The sequence below is a fragment of the Apteryx mantelli genome, chromosome 4, assembly GCF_036417845.1.
Source record: "Apteryx mantelli isolate bAptMan1 chromosome 4, bAptMan1.hap1, whole genome shotgun sequence".
NCBI lineage: Eukaryota > Metazoa > Chordata > Aves > Apterygiformes > Apterygidae > Apteryx > Apteryx mantelli.
Window position 1 is genome coordinate 48,001,167 of NC_089981.1, and position 19,846 is coordinate 48,021,012.

Sequence of the window (19,846 nt, forward strand, 5' to 3'; positions counted from 1 at the left end):
TGACTTTTTTTCACTATCAGAAAGAGAAATTTTCAGATTTGATACAAAATGAGGGTGAATGTCGGTTGCCAAATGCTTGAAGTCTTTTTCATTCTAGTTTGCTTTCATTTTTCTGTTTCAATAGAGACATGCATGAGAACACCACTAATAATCACAATCTCTTTATGTGCACTTTTTGAATGAAAAGATGTGCTAATACTGTCCAGCCAGCTCTGGCATGGAAACACTCCAGAATATTTTTAGAATTTGTTGTATCAGTTCTTCAATATTGTTCGTAGAGCACTTCCTGATGCTCCCAGGCAAAAGACACTGAGAAAATATTCCAGAAGGCGACACTTATCAAAATTTTGTTGTTAAATAACAGGTCTCTAGTGTGCTGCTTGGGTTAAATACTGGAATCCACTTACCTTCTCCCTGATCCAGGCTTCCACCTGGTCCACCTTCTGGAGAAATTCCAGGAAATCCCGGCTATCCTCCAGTATCTTTGAACGGGCAGCAACAGCTCTCTTCAACTTCTCCCAATGCTCCTGAAGCATGCGGACTTGATGACGGATCTCCGCAGATTTTGGGTGGCCTTTTGACACAAGGGCTTCTCCTTTCTTAACATTCAGAAGACAGAATTAGAAATGAAGGTTGCTACTAATTTGTAATGTGATTACTATGCTACATGACCTTTCTAGCAGGAGTCTCTCACTTTCTTAACCTACCCTGCACAAAAAATCACTAATGTAAATCCTCACCTCCCACTAACAGTGCTCAGCTGGAAAGCCTTTACTTCTGGAAGGAATAAAGAAGAGTAAATTTGTTTTTTCCCCTGGCAGGATGACATTCATGGAGTGGGAGCTCCAGCAGAGTTATTACAGATGACTGTGCCCTTCAGCTATGTGATTCACCCTGTCCACTCCATCTACCTGTCCTTCTTTGGATAGAACCTTCAATAATCTCTAAAAACACTGGCAGAGTGTGAGCATTACCTTACTAACAGCTGTGATGATTTCTTCATTTGCTAGAATCTCTGCCTCAAAGACCTGATGTTTCTGCAGCAGCTTCATTTTGTCATGCAGGTTGCTGGGATCTTGTATGGAAGGATCCTCTAGCTTCTGCATGCGCTCACTGATCCAGTCTTCTGCCTGCAGCCAAGCGAAGCATCAGAATTAGCATGACCACTACCTGCCGTCCTGGGGTCTTGTTCCAAAATATACCATTGCTCTGTGCAACTGACTATGCCTGGACTAGGTAGATTGAGCAAGGAACTGACAGCTGAGATTGCCCTTCTGAACTATTCTACTTGACAGGAAATAAAAGCCAGTAGGAATGAAAATAGTTTTTATATAACCACAAGAATAATGAAAAATTTCTTGCATGCCCCACATTTTATTACAAGCCATAAACAGATGATGCAATCTTCTACATTAGACCCTTGAGCAGATATGCAAGCTTAACATGGTAGACAGTTTTAGGATCAGATTATGACAGTTGGACCTTGGATTTAGGGCTCTGAATTTCATCTTCTGTCTTTGCCACTGACTGACCTGTAATATGGGTTAAGATTCTTAAAAATTCTGTACCTCATCTATAAAACAACAGTAACATTTCCTGATTTTGGAGATGCTGTGAGATCTAGATGAATAATGTGAAGCAAATAAAACCTTAACCACGGGATCAAGCACTAGTCAGATTATCTGAAACCCAATACAACTCTGTATTTGCTTCTTCTCTTCATTCAAAATGTTCTAATCAGGAATGTTGGATTCAGATACAGAGGTGAACCTTGAGGGCTAACAGTGTAAGTGTTACATGGGGTCAAAATTCTTTCTTAAGGATCTTAAGATTTAAATGTAGGGGATTTAAATGTAGGGAGAACAAAATAAACAATAGGATAGTTAATTCGCCACAATTTTTTTTTAAAGTTTGCTAAACTTCAACCCTCAGCACTGAAGAAAATATTTCCTATCCGTCAAAGCACTGAGAACTGAACATTTGACATATCTTGTAACTGATCCTGTTGTCCTCAGACCACTGAAGTACACCAATGTTTTGACTACATAAGAACAGCAAATTGATGCCAGCTTTATCAGTTTCAAAGTCTCTCAGCTGCCCTTATGGAACTGCACTAAATGCACACAGGACTCAACAACAGGAAGATTTTCCCTGTTAATTAATGATTTGAAATGTTGTTTCAGCTGTTGAAATTATGGCTGCATCAACAATAGCAGAAATAGCTTTCATTAACAGCACAGTCTGCAGAAACCATTCCCCTCTGAAGTACAGTTAGAAACTCAAAGAGCCTTATGTCAAGGTTGTCCAGGACAGCAAACTGTCATCTGCTGTTTTCATTTCTGACACTATCCTCACAAGCTAGGGCCTTCTCCACTATCCAGCCACACATTAACACTTTAAGGACACTTAACTGACTTCTCATTTGAATGGGAGAAGCTATTGGTACAGTCAGAATGAGAAACCAATAGATCCCCTGTATATAGCCACTCAAGGGGTGATTTTTCTCCTACTGTCAGTAATAAGCAGGGGACTAACGACAGAAGTGAACAGAGTCATTTAGTGATCAGTGATCACCACTTTACGCTGATACAAAAATTCTGTTTGTTCAATGGAAATGACTAAAGATGACTGCAGGAGAGAGAGTTTTCAGGGGAGTGGGACCTGAGCTATGGGACTTGTTCTAATAAGTAAGAATAAGCAATGACCTCACTGCTTTCACAGCTAAACTCAAAACTCATCTCTGCAATTTAACTTTCCTTTGGGAGCTATTTTCACAAAAGAACTTGTACACACCCAGAACATCATTAAAATGAAATTAAACATTCCATTCTACCCACTAAAGAGGAAGAGAGGTATTATTGGAACAGTATTTTTTTTAATTCCTTGGTGGCATTCACATTCTACAGTGGTAGGCAATGAATTTAGATTGGCTAGGTAAATGAGTAGCTAGTTTAAGAGCAAAAACTCTCTAGAGGACCCTCGGCTGAGTGAATGTGGAGGATGTTAGATGAGAAAAGGGAAATGTTATTTAATATAGCAGGCCAGATCCTGAGCTATATATGTGCAATTCAGGAAAACAGAATGAAGGGGGATCTCATCCCAAGCATTGACTGGACAATTACAGAGAGATGGGAGGAGATGCAAAATTATTCCTAGCTAATGGGTTGATTGTATGCCCAGAAGAACACTGACAGTTTCTCTGACAGTGAGGATGTTTGCAGCCCCGTGACCTTTCCATCAGAGGTGCATTGCTCTTTCGAAAATATTAGCACTGTGCAATGCATCATTCACTCCATTCACTTCCTCTGCTAGTCTGCAAGGTGGACTGGCTGTGAGGTGGCTTTCCAGTGATAGGAAAAGTATGGCTACATACTATGGGAAAATACTTGGCTGTGTAAATAATTCCTGATACACTCTATTTAAAAAACAGAGTGCAGCTCTGGCTCTTTAATGTAGCCAGAGAAGAGGGTATTTAAATATTTGATTACTTTTAGGTGAGTTCCACATATATCATCCTATAAATGGAATTTTAGAAGCTGTTTACTCTTTAGATTACTCTCTTTTTTTTTAAATTTGGTTGTCAGCAACAGCTGTATTACAGGCATTTGTTTGCTTTTGGTGACAATCCTAATTTGACTTGTGTCATATATTTGACATATATGTCAAAGGACATATGTTCTTTGCATGGGCTGGGAGGTGACCAAGCACCTGCAGTTTTTCTTTCAACTGTGGGGGACATTCCAAGGGATGCAGCAGGAGAAGGGATGCATTCCAGACCAGTAGGAGGGTTTAAAAATGTCCCTCTGGGCCTGAATGCATGTTGTTTATGCCAGCACACCGGATGCTAGCACATTTTTCAGTCACACACATTGTGCTGCCTTTGAAAGACTGACCTAGTATGTCTTTCCAAAAGTTATGCCAGGAGCAGAGCTACTCAGTTACAGGACTAAGGCCAGAACTGGAGAGACAAACAGAGACCAACATGTTCTACAGAGACCAGTCTACAGCAGCTGAAGAGCTGTTACAGCACTGGCTTAGAGGTCTTCATCGAACACTCTGTAGTAAAGCTTGGTGCCCTCCCCCATATTCCTTTCCACTTTGTATCCACCCTAACTTGAAATACCCTTTTTTCCCTCCAAGGGAGATATAAGGCAGTGGCTGGCAGTTATTTTTTTGTTAGTTTTACTTCAGCAGAGTTCCTGATGTGTAAAGCAGCTGCAATGGGCACAATGCCATGATGATGGGGTATAGCAACAGCAGTGGCATTAGAACACTTACCCCTTTGTGTGAGTGTGGCAGTACAGGAATTGCCATACCTGAGTAGATTATCAATCCACCTAGTCTCGGGCAATGGCAAGCACTTCATCCAAAAGAGGTAGGCAGCTCCCCAGCCTTCCACCTCCATCCCAATCTAAACCCCTCTTACCTCTGCCAGGTTCTGGTAGAAAAATGCCAGAAGGAGGGCAGTCTGCAGCTTCTCCCGCCTGCTCTGGGATAGATCCTTGATCTGCTTCTTCCTCTCAAGGATGACATTCAGTTTGCGCTGGATCTGTAGCCCTTCCAGTCCACCAACCTTCTCTAGCTTGCTTGCCTGTTCTTGAAGAGACATCATCTGAGGAGGCAACAAATCTGCAGTCACCTTTGTGCTTCCAAGTGGAGTAAAAGAAACAGCAAAAAAAGGCTCTTTTCCATATCTAAAAGATTCTTTTTTTTTTTCTGGAAGGAACTAAGAATGGCAGGTATATGTTAACCAGCATTGCCACCATCCCTTCCCCCTGTACTATGCCACATCTATGACTACCTTTTCATTTGCCTTTGTAGTGCATTCCGGCTACTTAGATGAATTAAAGTTTCAGTTACAGGAGCCCTGACCCCTTTGATCATCCAGTTCAAGGAATCATGGAACAAGCCTTGACATCCATGAGCGCGCATGGAAAACAGAATGAAGGGGGGAAGCTTTGTGGAAGTCAGGTGTTGGGAGGTAGCTCTCAACATGAGCACTCTGTCAGGGAGCTGTCACAGGGCTGGGAGCTCATTCCCATCTGGGATCTCAGGCACAGCCCCAGGTTTGAGAGTTTAGATCTAGCCTGGGTGAATTACAACAGTGGCCATCAGCCAGGTGGGATCCTTTACATACTGGTGAGCCATCAAGCTTCTGTCACAAGTGCAAGGATGTCAGCCAGTTTTGTACAGACATTGTATACAAAATATATATTTAAATAATTAAGTAAACCATCCCCTCTGACGTACTGTATTTTACTTACTCTGAAAGACACTGTATTTTTATGAAAGAAGCAGAGACTGCTGGTATACACGACACGAAATATGGCCTGCTTTTAATGTTTCTTCTGGTAAGTCCCAGTATTTATTTGACTTACTGAGAGGTTTTCCTGTCTAATACACCAGGAATTGGGCATCGAGTGTTTAACACTTTTCTCCAATCCTCTGCCTCTTATTTCACTAAGCTTTCCCATTCTCTCTTTGGTTCAAGCATATCAGACCTGTCAGCAGTTTATGCTGTTGCCATATTAAAAAAAAAATAAAAATCCTTCCACCTCTTGGATTGGCAGGATATTTGTTGGATTTTTTTTGTACCTTGTCATCTTGTGAAGACAGAAGTTTTTCAAAAGCCTCATGTTTCCTGATCAGTCGCTCCACTTCATCTACAGAGCTTCCAAGGTCACTGCTTTTCAAATAAATCTACAAATAAAAAAAAGGTGAATATTTTTCTCAGTGGATTAATTATCGCATAAACCTGATTCACAAATGTGAGGAGAGATATTAACTCTAGATATTAACTCTACAGTTGAGAATACACTGGAGAGATGATGCCTGAGAGGAAAAAAAAAAAGGAACAGAAGGAAATTGAAATTAGAAATGAAATGGTAGAGCTCCGTAGTCTTCAGCAAGAAGAAGATGCATTAGCAGATCCTGCGAAGGAAAGTGTCCCATCAGTGCTTATCTCAATCACTAAATCACAAGGCAGGCACTGACTTCCAGAGGTCCTCTAAGAGGTCCTTGTATTTCAAAGCAAGATAACACCGTCATGCTTGACAGATGTCTGTATGGCTTCTTCTTAAAAGAAGCCTTCTGATAACAGAGGCTTTGCAGCCTCCCCCGGCAATTTATTCCTGTGCTTCATTACCTTTACCATTAGCAAGTTTTTCCAAATGTCTAACCTGAAAATACATAGCTAACACTTCACCCCATTACATAATGCCCTCTTCACTGCAGAAAGGAGATAATTCCTTTTACATTTACTGCAGCTTTAAATACATTTGTAAACCGTTTGTGTACTGGGATTTCAATCTTCACTCAGCTAAACTACCCTGATCTGGGCAATCATGCCACATAGGCTGTGTCTTCTTGACCTCTGATTATTCTCACTGTTCTCCTTTGGGTTTTCTCCATTTCCATTTGTTTTCAGGCAGGGTTCTCACAACTTGATGCAATACTCCAGCTGAGGCTGTCCAACAGTGAAGGAAGCACAGAGATTATTTCTGGTGCCTTTCAAACCATAATCTTCCTCATGCATTTGTGTGTGGCGCTTATCTTCTACACAGTACAATGAACTCACTGACTCACATTCACCTTGTAATCTACTATAAGCTTCCAGAACTTTTTCAGAAGAACTGCTGTCAGACCAGCTTGTTCCCATCCTGTATTTATGCAGCTGATTATTCCCAAAGAATGTCATAACTTGCACCTGTACTGAGTGCATAACATCTGTTTTATCTCTGACTTGCTTGCATTAATTCTATTTACTGTCAATCTCATCAATCTCTGATTCAGGAAGACCCCAGCCTAAAATATCAAGGGCAGTTTCAAGGGAACTGACCTCTGCACTGCTCACTTCTAACACTGCTAAGACATTTGCTAACTAATCCATGTGCATCTCTAAGACACCACACTGCTTGTTGCCTACTTTCCTGGTTTTAAGAAAACTGACTGCATGATTATTTCTCCCATACATTCTGTTAGTAGTCAATGTTTAATCAAATGCAAAGTAATAAACAATGTAGTCATCTATTCTCCACAAAAAATAAGCTTTTCTGCAGGCCAATAGCAATTTACTCTTTTCCAATGTATATATTTGCCCACAGGTTTATTTTCCTATTTAATGAAGAGACAATAGCAAGACAAAAACAGTAATCAGTCAGAGGCTCTGATGGGGCATGAGCAAAACTAGCTGCAGACATGGTTCACAGTGGAGCAAATACGGCTGGAGAAACTTTTGGAGTTCAGGCTGCTACAAGGGACTGGATTTGCAGGCTGGGACATACCACTGTGTAATCCATTTTGTGAGCTAATGGAATTGTGTTTCAATGAGGATATGAAATCTCAACCAGTAACTATCTGGGTAAATTGCAATTAGCAGAAACAGAAGAAAAAATCGAGATCAGCCATATAGTGCAAGAGAACTAAGAGGCGGAGAAAGAAACAATAGAATCAGTGAAACAACAGAAAGGCCAATATTTTCAGAAGAAGCCTGGTAAAAGATACAAGTAAATCTGTGCCTCAGAAACATATATGTGCACAGGAAAAATAACAGTATCTAGAGAGATCTCTCTTGCTTTGCAAAACATTCCCTTTCTGTAGCAGTCTGACAGGGTGTTCTTTATAGGAGTTTCCTCAGCCGCTGCTTTAGAAAACCAGTGATGTCGCTAATTGTCTGGACAGAAGTATTAGATGACTTTTTAACTCCACACAGCATCTTCTAAAGGAGAGGTTTACCCGACGTGATGTATGGGCAGCAGGATCCACACCTACCTGTCGGGGCCTGAGTGCACCAACAGGCCTTGGCAGCCCTGCTGGCCCACTGGCCGGTCCCCCTGTCCCCTGCCCATGGGCCTGGGAGCTCCACTGAGGCTCAGCCCCAGCCCCAGCCCTGCCTGAGCTGCGGCAAAGGCAGGCCTGCACCCAGTCCTTCTCCTGCTGTCCTGACGCACTGACCTGTCCTCCTGCATGGACCCCAGACCTCACGCGTTACCTCACCCTCTCACTTTGATCACCAGCCAGTTGACGGACCCTGTCACTGGTGCCAACACCCAAGCCCAGCTCGGGCTGTAGCTAAGAGGACTGACAACCAGACCTAGCCTGACTTTCTGGTTCCTTTTTGGAAGTTGATATAAGAGGAATATTTTGCATATACAGAAAAATACACAGAAGAATACCATGCCCAGTCCAGATGTTCAGACTGCACTACACTAATCCATGATGAGCATTGGAAGAGAAATGAATAAGTGCCATCGCTGTAATCACTGTCAAGGAGAGGGGAAGGCCACTGTACAGCAGACCTAAGTTTTTAATAAGTCTGGCACATTAATCATCACGATGCATAAAGAAATACATTATCATTAAAGTCTATTTAATATTACATACAAATGCCACTGGAAGGCAGATATTCTGTCATTCAACTGTTAATTCTTTGATCTATCCTACTATCCTATGAAATTAAGATGAACAATTTTTTAGAGTGTTTTTTGGTTTGGTTTTCTCTAGTGAAGGAAAAACTCCATATTTGTGGGCTATAGGTCTGTCTACTGTACTGCTGTATTATGCCATTTATATTTAACATTGTTGCTGCTAACACTAAGACAAAATGTTGTTGACCTGAATACACTCACTCCTGTTTGTAGTACATATTACCCCAGCATAGCCACATACCACGTCTCTATGCTTGTGTTATAAAAGCTGCTTCAAAGGCATTGGACTTTCTTTGCTGCATATTGTGGATTATCTACCATCTCTGACCAAAAAAAAGTTTTAATTGAGAAACAGAAAATTCCCATAATTTTCCACATACCACTCCAGGACCATTTTCTCAGTAACTGTTAGCAACGAAACTGCGAATTCTGTGATACATGAAGAAATGGTCAGCCCTTAGTTTTCCTGCTCACATATCTGTGGCGGAAGGAAAAGGCAAAGGATATCTACTGGAAAAGATGGACATTTTCTCTGAAAAACTGAATAGAGACATCCGAGAGCAGGGGTGTGGGACAGTGAGTCATAATCAGCTGCCACTGGAGTGCTCAGTGCCTCGCTCCTACTGAAAATCACTATACACAAACAATACTGAGCATTCAGAGCCCCACCTCAGAGCTGTTACCACAGTGGAAAAAGTTCTTCTGACTTCTAAAAGCTTTAGACCAGGCCCTGCAAGTAGAAGCCCTTGCAAAGTTAATACTCCTGGGATCCAGGTTTAATACTGGAAAAGAAAACTGGCGCACAAACTGCATATATTATAGCAGCGGCTATGGCAACACATTTGGAGGAAAGCAGTCCCAGTAGCACTAACAGGGCTACTTGGAGAGTTGATGAGGTAAAAACTTTCCATTCTGCTTTTAAACAGAAATCTTATTACAGCAATTCCTAGAATCAGAACTGCAACATTTTTTCATCGAAGCATTTGTTATACCAATCTGAAAGCAGAATGGAAACTGGCTCCCACACTATGATGTTGGCCATTGGCCAATTACATAATTTTTTTGGCATAGAGGACGGCCTCAAAGAGGTCCCCAAACTCCTACTTTGAATGCGACATGTTAATGTCAAATACAAAGCACTGCATAGCTCTCCTCAGGTAACCTACTAGGGTCTCCTATGGCACAGAGCAGGTATAAACTTTCTTTCAAGTTTGTTTCTGTTACGAATCATGGCCCATCATCAGGAATTTAATTCTCAGCCACAAAAGCACTGAAGACTTGACCATATAATGCATTCGTTCTTAAATGAAGACTTGCAAAGACACTTAAAACCACAAAATGGACTTGGCCCTTTTTGAAATGGAACATGCAACGAATAACTGAGCTACTAAAAATGCAAACGCAGAAACAAGCAGTGGTTTCAACTCTACTTCAAATGAAGTTTTTCACTATTTCTGAGCTCACTGTATAGACTCAGCTATGCTGTCATTATGGTAAGACCTCTTACATAAGAGTTAAGGCAGAATTAAGTAAAAAGTCTTTCTCAAAACAAATGTTCATTTTAAATAAAACAATGCTATATACACACTTATGTGACAGTACAGGCCAGCTCTAATTATTACAGAAACACTGAATGAAACATTTTAGTCATTAGGATAACCATGTTCTCTGGATGCCACAACTTTGCATTCATACAGACAGATTGGAAGCTAACATAGCCCCAAGACTTCTTGTCTTCCAAGAAGTGTCATTTTTATTTCTCTAGAAGAAAAACAATTTTAAGTATTTGTGCAAATCCACTCTCTTCTGCAGCTTCTGTTCTTCACAGTGTAACAAGCTCCATGTATTTTGCCCCCCACTGCCTGTCCTGGGCTGGCTGCTGAGATTGTTGGAACTTTAGTAAAAATCTTTCAGCTCTAAGCACATATCAAAGGCCAGAAAAAGTCAGTTACTCCCAGATTTAAAATGCCTTCACTTAAAGCATGCAGTCGAGTCCAAATTTGCTGCCCAGATAGATGGTAATAACAACAAGGTTTGATCTGACCTTTTTCTGATAAATGTACATACAAAAAAATCAATTAAAAAAAACAAATAAATTTGTTTTAGCAAAGTAAATAAATGGGCTCAATACCGTGATTATATATAGTTCACAGTATTGTTGTACTGTGCTTCATGTCAGTAAAAGTTATGGTTGCAGTATTGTACTCTGTTATACGTGGAATAAAACACAGCAAGTTGTGTGTAAAACAACCTCACAATATCGTTGAGGAATTCTTATGTTACATTTAAAAGTTTTCTTCCCCCCTTCCACTGCATGCTCTCTCTTCTGCATAAGAATATAATTATCTGATATGGACCACTGACTGCAAATATATACGGGAAATGCACAGATAGCAGCCAGTGTTTCTTTTTCCAGAACCGCTACAATCCCTTCCTCCCACATATCCCCTCCATCTCCAAAATTCCCAATACCTACCCCTATCCTGTAAGTGGCAGGTATGAAACCAGAATCCTATGCCTTTACAAACCATCCTTAAATATTTACTTATGAAACATTTGTCTGAAGGCAGACTAAATTCTCTTTAACTTCCTTTGGTTTCATTGTTAGAGACGTTGCTGAGATGTCCAAATTTGACAAGCTATGGAGACTAAATTCCCTTCTTTTCCCTTAGGAAAGGGTGGTCTCTCTCTTTTTCTAAGGAAAAAAGTAATTTCTTTCTACACACTTAAATATCTTGGCTTTTGAAAACAAGGACTACTTTTAAAAGTTACAAAACCAGGAATTAACCATTTAGAAATACAGCACAATCTGACAAATGAGCAAATGAAAACAGTGAAACAGAAAAATCTAAGAAGAACTTCACTGAGGATTTGCCCCAGGTCCCAGACTGACTAGCAAAGAGGAAGAACAGTCCTTGGCTCTAAAGTCTTGAACCTTCAAGTGCTGAGCACTATGGCCCAGTTATGCAAAACATGTAAGTACATGCTTAGCATTAAGCATGCCATGTCAACAGGACTACTCAAATGCTTAAAACGAGACACTAGTGAAGCACTTTACTGGATCAGATGAGAGCACTCAGCTTCATTTAGGATGGATCAAGTGGTAACTGCAGCCTTGGTGACAGCAGAACAAAAGTAGCTTTCCGATTGTCCTGTAAGTCATCTCTAGGTAGGGGGAACACAGCAGGAAGAATACAAGAAGGAATCCACATGGCTTGATTAACACAACTTAAAAATCGTGTTTGTGAATGTTCCTAGAATGGAATGGAAATCTTCACTACTTTCCTCCCAGATCCAAAAGAGGCAATGTTGACAGCAATAGATGGACACCATGCCCTCTCTCTGGCTCTGTGAGTTGAAGACATTGCGTGAGCTGGTATCTTTGTCAAAAGGTTGTCAGGGCATACACTTTCCACAGTGCATGCTTCCTGGGAAGGCCTCAAATCAGATGTAGCCCACTGCTGTTGGGTAGAAAGCAGTCCTGAGCAGCAAACCGGATTCACTGACAGAGAGAGGCCAGTGCCAATTCCCACAGGGTGAAGGGGCGGACCAGCTATATCTGAATCATGTGTTTTGATAAAGATTGTTGGACTTGGGCTTCTTCTAAATTCTCTTACCACCTGGATAGGCATAGTAGTCCAAGGAGTGGCAAGTATCAGGGTGATTTTGGAAACCTTGTGGTGAGCATGTGTTAACCCATCACATGGAGACTTCCGAGACTCTATCCTAGGTGAAGGGTGGTTCTGAAAGACAAGCAGCTCTGGATTTAAATCCTTGCTCATGACCTCATTCCCACTAGCTGAATTTTCTCTTCCAGTCAGGACAGAGGGGGACAGCCATATGTCTCTGGAGACAGTCTGCTGGGGAAGTCCAGGACACTTGGCAGAGGAAGTCACATGAAATCTTGTGATTTGAAGGGCTGGAGACCCACCTGAAGAGAAGCCTGATTTTGATTTCCAGGATCCTGTTGGGAGACCTGCAGGACTTTCAGACACCTTTTCTAATTGTGGCATGAGGAGACTTGAATGAACATGATTCTTTCCATGGGAATCTGCTCGAAAAGGCTTTACTGTCAAGCTGCAAGTTGAAATATAGAGCTTCATTGAAGCATGGAGGTCTGGCATTTGGACGTTGCACTGGCTATAGCCTTGTTGCGGTGGAACATAATTGCAAGGTGCTAGAGGTCCACGCAGATTTCTGCTGCAGAGTGTTGAAACAGCTGGCATTGCAGACAGATCAACGTCTAGGCGTGATGTCCAGCTTGGTGGAGCTTTGTAGGAAAGAACATCAGAGGGCAAAGTCACAGCAAGCTTCAAGGGATCATTTTTATCAGGAGAAATACGACGAGCACTTTTATCTCTTTCTGAATGTTGCTTGTAAGATGCAGGTGTTGACCAAGTGCCAGACTCCCCATATCCACTGCCCTGAGTGTTTCTGGGAGGACTGGAACACCTCGATGTCACATCAGAAGGCTTGACACAATGACTAGCGTTTCCCGAACCTTTCCTCCTGTCTGTGTGTGCCAGGACGACATCTAGCTGTGTGCAGTAAGCTCCAGAAGACACACTGCTTGGTGGTGAGCTGGCATTTCCTGGAGTGATCGCTGCAACTGCTTGATCAGCAGGAAGACACCACGCCGATGCTGGCATCTTTTGGAAAGGCCTGTCCCGCACAACAGATTCAAAAGGAGGAGGTGGGGTCATTCTGCTGGAAGACAGCATCACTTCCGCCGTGGAGACATAGATGGGTGCAGATGAAAGTTTGCAGTGATGGTCCCCGCATGACATTCTGCAGCTTAGTCCTAAACGGTGCAAAACCAAAGCCACAAAAACTTGTCTTTCCCCCTGTTTTTAAAACCAATGCCTGATCCTTTTTCCTTTGGCACTGGAAATTTCCATTCTTCCTCTGAAGCAAAGGAATGAGAGGTTAATAAACATTCTCCAGGAGGAAAAAAAAAAAAGATATACCAAAAAAATCCACATTCAAAATAAAAAGCACAGCTCTTCTAGGACTGCCACTGCCACCACTGCCTATCACATCTGCAAAGTGATATGAGAGTGGGATGGGCGGAAAGATAAATTACAGAGCATGAGGCTCTGCTCCCTGAGTGTTCTGACAGTGAGACTGCAGACAGAGGAGGAGGGAGCCAAAAATGCTTGCCAGAGACAGCCTGTGAACTTGCTGTTATTTCATCTGTGAAAAAAATGAAAGCAGCTAACCTGAGCAATGCATCTGCTGCTGTGAAAAGATTAGAATGGAGCAGTGTACAGGGTGCTGCTTCTGCTCAAAACAAAACTGTTTTTTTATTCCTTCGCTCTTTCAGCTGTTGTTTGTCAGCACTCAGAATGGCAAGATCTCAGATCGTAGGTCTTAGGAGAGTTTCCTACAACAGTTCCATGCAATGGCACAACTGAATTCATAATAAAAAAATAAAAAAGATAGATATTTGCCTAATTTTCTCCACATGTACTCTATTTTCTTTAGCACAGAACAATCCTAGACTAAATTCTGCAGAAATCCTTCGAAGATTTAAGTAACTTGGATGTAATATAAGATGCTGGCATGAAGTCAAACCTGTCACACTGGCACGAAGAACAAATAAGAGAGCAGCTCTTAGTAGCAGTTCTTAGTTTAAAACACGCCAGTGCTACCTCACTCCTTCCCCTATTCCTTGCTGCTAGGAGAGACTCGCTCAAAGGCATATGAAGTTTGTTCTGGATAAATAGGACCTGATAGTTATGGGATGACAGAAGCTGCTTTCTTACACACATATTTTGCAGATGTGCAACTGCGAAATGCACATGATTGAGCATTGCCCCAAACACAAAAGTCAGAAGAAACACAGGGGATGGAGAGATTGCTTATATTTGTTTGCCTGATGGGAATCCTTTTTGAATGCATGTTTGCTTCTGTCCATTCTGAAGGCAGCAAAGGACAAAATTCCCATTGGGAAAGTGATTTGGAAGTCTTCAATTGATGTCTGGGCTGAATACTTTTCCAAAACGCATTTAAAGGACTGCTTTCCTACCCTCCTGCCAGTCTCTCTGGGAGCAAGGTCTGCATCACTATGCAGCCACATTTTAACTCCATATAGTAGTAACAGAGATCCATCCAAAAGCAACAGATTCCTCTTCCACTTGTTCTTAAAATGCAGAGAAATAAAATACAAATTGGGAATAGAGACCCTCAGTTTGTTGTCAGATTATAATCACTGACCCATAAGGCAGATGGTGCCTGCTGGAAATGACAGCTTTGCACTCCTTGCTATTTCTCCCTCATTCAGGTGGGAGTCCTGCAGTGTGGGAATAGCCTGTGTGAAGAACTATCACACAGAGATGAGAGAACAAAAGCAATGTGAGATATTCTAGAATACAGGAGTTCTAGCTGTAGAGGAATCAGAACAGTGTTCGTGTTTCTATTCACAGCCAGGCTGATGCATTGCATATTAAGGAAGGAGTGGAGTCCAGAAAAAGGTAATTCATTTCTGTTCCTTCATTAACAGCAGTAAATGTGCCTCTTCTTGCAATAATTTTCTTTCTTTATTGATGCTACCCTATAAGTTCCTTTAAGGTATAGCTGAATCTGGATGTAAACACATTTAGCCTCTGGCTCAGTCCAGCTTTTCAGCCTTGTGACAGTCCAAACCTGCACCTCTCCATGTTTATACTCATTGTGGACTTGCACAGCTCTGGATGACATGGGACATTGAGGTGATCTCCAACACAGCCAGGTGCCAAGTCAGTAAAAGCAACTTAAAGACAGCAAAAATGAGATTTAAAATGAGCAAGGAGCAGTGGTATTTGTGAAATACAGTTGAGATGTGCTTTCACCAACAGTCTTTAGCTACGAGGCAAGCTGATGTCCCTGGGCAGCTGCCTTTTCTTCATGGCATTTTAGTTCAGTGTCAACTGTAGGTTAAAACCAAGACGACCAGAATGGACATCACAGGATTGAGTCATCATGATGAAGGAAAATGAGTAATTCCTGGAATAAAAGCTGTTAGCAATACTGGGCTAACTGGTGCATCAAGCAGTAGTGAGTGTCCAAACTCATCCTGAGAGCTCACAGCTCATCGAGGATCTGTTTCTTTGTATCCTTGGCTATGAAAAAATTGAGTATCTCCTCTTCCCATACATTTCCTAGATTAAATTCAAGCACAAATCCGTAATGGTCTCTTCTAGGCATAATGATACGTGGGTGGTGGTAGCAACTGTGTTGGTGAAAAAGGAGACGTATGCCTGACTGCGATCTTCATATTACAAACCTGGAAATCTGTAGTGTTTTATAATCTCTCTGATAAATCTCAGGTAGATACTTGGTCACTGATTTCCTTATCAGAGACGTTTGTTGATATGGTGCACATCACAATGACCTGCTTTTCTATTTTATAAAACTAACTCTGTGAGCACACAACTGTAATTCTTTACATGCATCATTCTTCCTGACCATAAGATAGCATCTGTGCAAGAAGGTGTTGGGAGTGACAGCCAAGTATCCACAATCTGCTTTTGAACCTTGTGAATACTTATGCACATGAATAAAAACAATAGGGTACCGGACACCTTGGAAGTTCATAAAGAAAACACTGCTAGAGAAAGATTCTGAAAACAGAACTGCCCCTCACACTCCTCAAGGTCACTGTCTTCATTCACAGGCTTTGATCTGGCAGGAGAGACTTGCAGTAGTGGCAGGTGCTCTGGCTGTTCTGAGCAAGAGACTTTACCCAGGCTATGATGGAGACCCTCCCCTTTTATGGCAGTCTACTTTGCAGCATATAGCAATGGAAAATTCAGCTGACTAAAGAAGTAATATGAGGTGCAGTTTAACCGTACAGGATGTGCCAGGGGCACACTAGAATTGCCAGGTGCAACCCCTTTGATGTAAGAGTAATATAATCTTTTGCGACCAGGAATCATGACTGAGGGCAAAAAGAAACACAGGCCCTTAGCAGCTATGCTGCATATTCACCTCTGAGGTATATAATGCAAAACAGATGCTGTATTCAGTGTCCCCCCATGTTGGCTGATCTCGATTTCATGATAGAAAGAATACAGTGGTCAAAATTCTGCGGCACTTACATTTTTCTGATGATGTTACCCATATAGGAGCTTAGCAATGATGTATCACTGCTTGGTAGGGAATGAAGCTAGATATTATGCAACTTGTGCCATATGTTAATTAAGAAACAAATTAAAATTGTTAACTGACAGGACTGTGTAAGATTTTACTCCAAAAACTTGAAGCTAGAAGAAACTCTCCTGGTTTCAAGTTTGAACACAAACTCAGGGTACAGGCCATATTAGCCAAAGGTGCCACATGTTGGGAATTCTGAAGATATATGTTTCCTGCAGTCAGCGAGAAGGAAAAGGCCCGTAGGTCCCAAACAGTTAAGTATCACTGCATAGCACAGTTCAGGGTCACTTTTCCAAAAGGTTTAGTGCCAGTGGAAAAGCACTGGTGGGAATCAAAGTCCGGAACAAATCTGGAGCCATTCTTTCATGCTGCCACTCATCTGGAAGAATTAAGAATGATTTTTCCATAATAAGAAATGACCCTAAGGTACTAACTTTCTGCAGTTGTGCTTCAACTGTTCAGTTCGGCAACCTTCAAACCACCAATTTGGTCAGCATGCCAAGGTTCAGCACAGCTACTGCAATCTATCAGTCTATGAATTTGCACAGAGCATCTGGAAAGGACATCTGAATTCTACACTCATAGATTTGTGATAGCAAATGTCAGACCTCAAGCAGGAACTATTTTAAATAGTTTCCATGAATCCAGGAAAGGGCAGGAAAGAGAAAAGATAATTTAATATTGGTGAGAAAATATATTTCAAGAGCTGTGAAACGATACTACAAGGAACATCCTTCAGTCTCTTTGCATTAATGATGTTAGCCTGCTCTTTTCATGACTTCACTAGCTCACTTTTACTTACTGCATCAAACAGAAGCAACTACTCCTCACAGTCAAATTCATTCATAGTCTTTCTCCCTATTGCTATCAATTTGCCTGCATAACTGAGAAGTCTTTTCCTGTACCTGAACAACTCACACTGTCAACATCAATTTTCCACTAGCTACATTTCCTCAACACTACCCCCTCTGCCTTGGGGATGTTTACAGCAACACCTGAAAAGCAATTTCCCTACCCTCCTTTGAACCCTTCTTTACAATTTCCTTTTTCTCTGAAGCCTATGAAACAATTTGTCAATGGTTAGGCAGTGGTATGTCGAAATCTCTGCTTGTCATGCTGACTAATACTGTACCATTGTCTTCCCCTTCTGCCATGGCTCTTTGAGTTCATCTGCTACCTCTTAGGTTATGTTTATATGCAAGAAATTATCTTTGAGGCAAGGATCATCTTTTTGTTTCTCTTTTTTCCCCCCATAAATCAGGGAGGGGTCTTGGTACATTTCTACAGTCTCCAAAGTGATACCACAATGCAAATAATAATAATAATAATAATAATAATAATAATAACAACAACAACAATAATAGAACGAGTATCTTGTCTATATCCAGATCCAAGGATTTTAAGTTGCAGTTGAATAGTAGTGCCACTTTTAGCCTGGAAGAGTACACCTGATTAAAGAGTTTAACTGCTTATTTCAAATTTATAAATTCACTTACTTCCTGTGAGTTCAGGAGCATGTCCAGGTGATCCCAATCTTTGTAGAACATCTGTTCTTCATGTATTTTCTCCAGCCACTCCTTCTTCTGTTTCCATTCATTGTATACATTTTCCTTCTCTTCCAACAGTGCCTGTAGCTTCTGCTGAATCTGAACACAATACCCAAAGAAAAACTCTGGTTAGTCTTCATATCCCATGGGACCAGGTAAGGTGGGAGGAGAAAAGATCAGGTAGAGCTGGATATAAGTCACTTAAATGGCACTTCAGCCAAAACTATCAAACAAAGAAAAGCAGAACAAATTCTAGCACTTTTATGTAGGCAGACAGATAATCAGAGAGGTGGCTCATCTCAGGAATGGAGGAATGCTTGTTACAATGTTTATAGCAGTCCAAGCCAAGTGTCAAAGAAGGAAGTGTTCCTCAAGTGCACCTTCTAGAATCATATCCTAATGCTCCTTTATCTTTAGTCGTAACAGCACAATTATATCACCGTAAACTGTGATACTTAAATAAGTTATTGGCATAGCAGATTCTGCCAATCAGTGAATATGTATCACAATGTTAGCCTTCATGTAATTTCAGCTTTCAAACTGCATATATTCACAGACTTCCTTCTATAAATGACTTCTTTCTCTGCATTTTTCTACAAGCAAAGGATTTTACAGTCAGAAAAAATCCTGGTTACTTTAGGTATACATTGCAATATTTAATGAATACTCAGGAAATACCTTGGTCAGACAGGAGAGTAATTTTTATGAACTCTGCTCTGCTTTCTGAAGGTATTCAAGAGACATACTATTGAATTGTCAGGGGTGACATAAACTAGCAGGTACTTATATTGCAAAAGAAATAATACTATGAAAATTTTAGAAGCTACTTGTCTCGAGTAAGCTTACATTTTGGTTTCCATCTTTCATGTCTGGGGAATTAAATACACCAGCATAATTCACTAGTGCAGAAAATGTTGCAGTTAGTCTTTACACTCCCTGATATTTTTGAATCTTTTCCTTCTTTGATTGAGATGTCTTTGTCCAGTGTGGTCTGGTGTGGATATAGTACTGTAACGTGCAGGAAAGAATTTGTGTGAAAACCTAGTTTGGGAAGTGGGTAAAAATATCTCCATTGGTCAGAACATATCAAGCTTCTCCAAAAACAGCAGCTTTGCTGCCATGGGCACTCAGGGCACTTCAGCACTCATCTACTGCTGAGGTAGGAAATGGAGCTGATGTTTTCTGTGTCCAAGCTAGATAATACATTAAGGCAAATGTAGATCGTGCATATGGATACGTGAGAGTGTTCACATAGATGTGTACATTTACAACATTATACAGTACAGAATGATAGTTACACTGGTGCTAAGCAGTTGAATATCTGTGACTTTGAACTCAAATGTGTTTCAATTACCTCTCTTGTTCTTATTTTCTCATCTTGCAAGAGTGACTGTCCTAGCTGTGCAACATGATTATATTTCTCTTCTCGTGCTTCAATCTCTGCCAATAGCTGTTGATGCTGGGTAAGTCTCAGGCTGCTAGTAGATATGTCCCGAATGGTCTCCTTGGCTTTCATTTCCCTTATGATTTCTGCTGCCCAGGAGAAATAGTCCCACACCTGGAACCCAAGAAAATGCGAAAGATGAGGTTAGATCTGAAGCTTGGGTTATTGGACAGTAAAATCAAAACCCCACTGTTCACCTCCAAGTGAATAATAGGTAATAAAATTGCAGATAAAAAGGAAATTATTTCGTTAGGGCTGATAGCCCCCTTATGAATTTATTAAGGGAGGACAACATG

General features: G+C 41.1%; 1 protein-coding gene across 1 annotated transcript in view; it reads right to left on the reverse strand.

The window, feature by feature from the left end:
• Positions 1-19,846, reverse strand: part of SPTBN5 (spectrin beta, non-erythrocytic 5) — a 100,497-nt gene that overhangs the window by 35,876 nt on the left and 44,775 nt on the right. Inside the window, 6 exon segments of the mRNA XM_013959456.2 lie at positions 408-599; positions 975-1,130; positions 4,427-4,612; positions 5,596-5,700; positions 18,056-18,205; positions 19,461-19,664. Of these exon segments, the coding sequence (XP_013814910.2) occupies positions 408-599; positions 975-1,130; positions 4,427-4,612; positions 5,596-5,700; positions 18,056-18,205; positions 19,461-19,664 (993 nt within the window).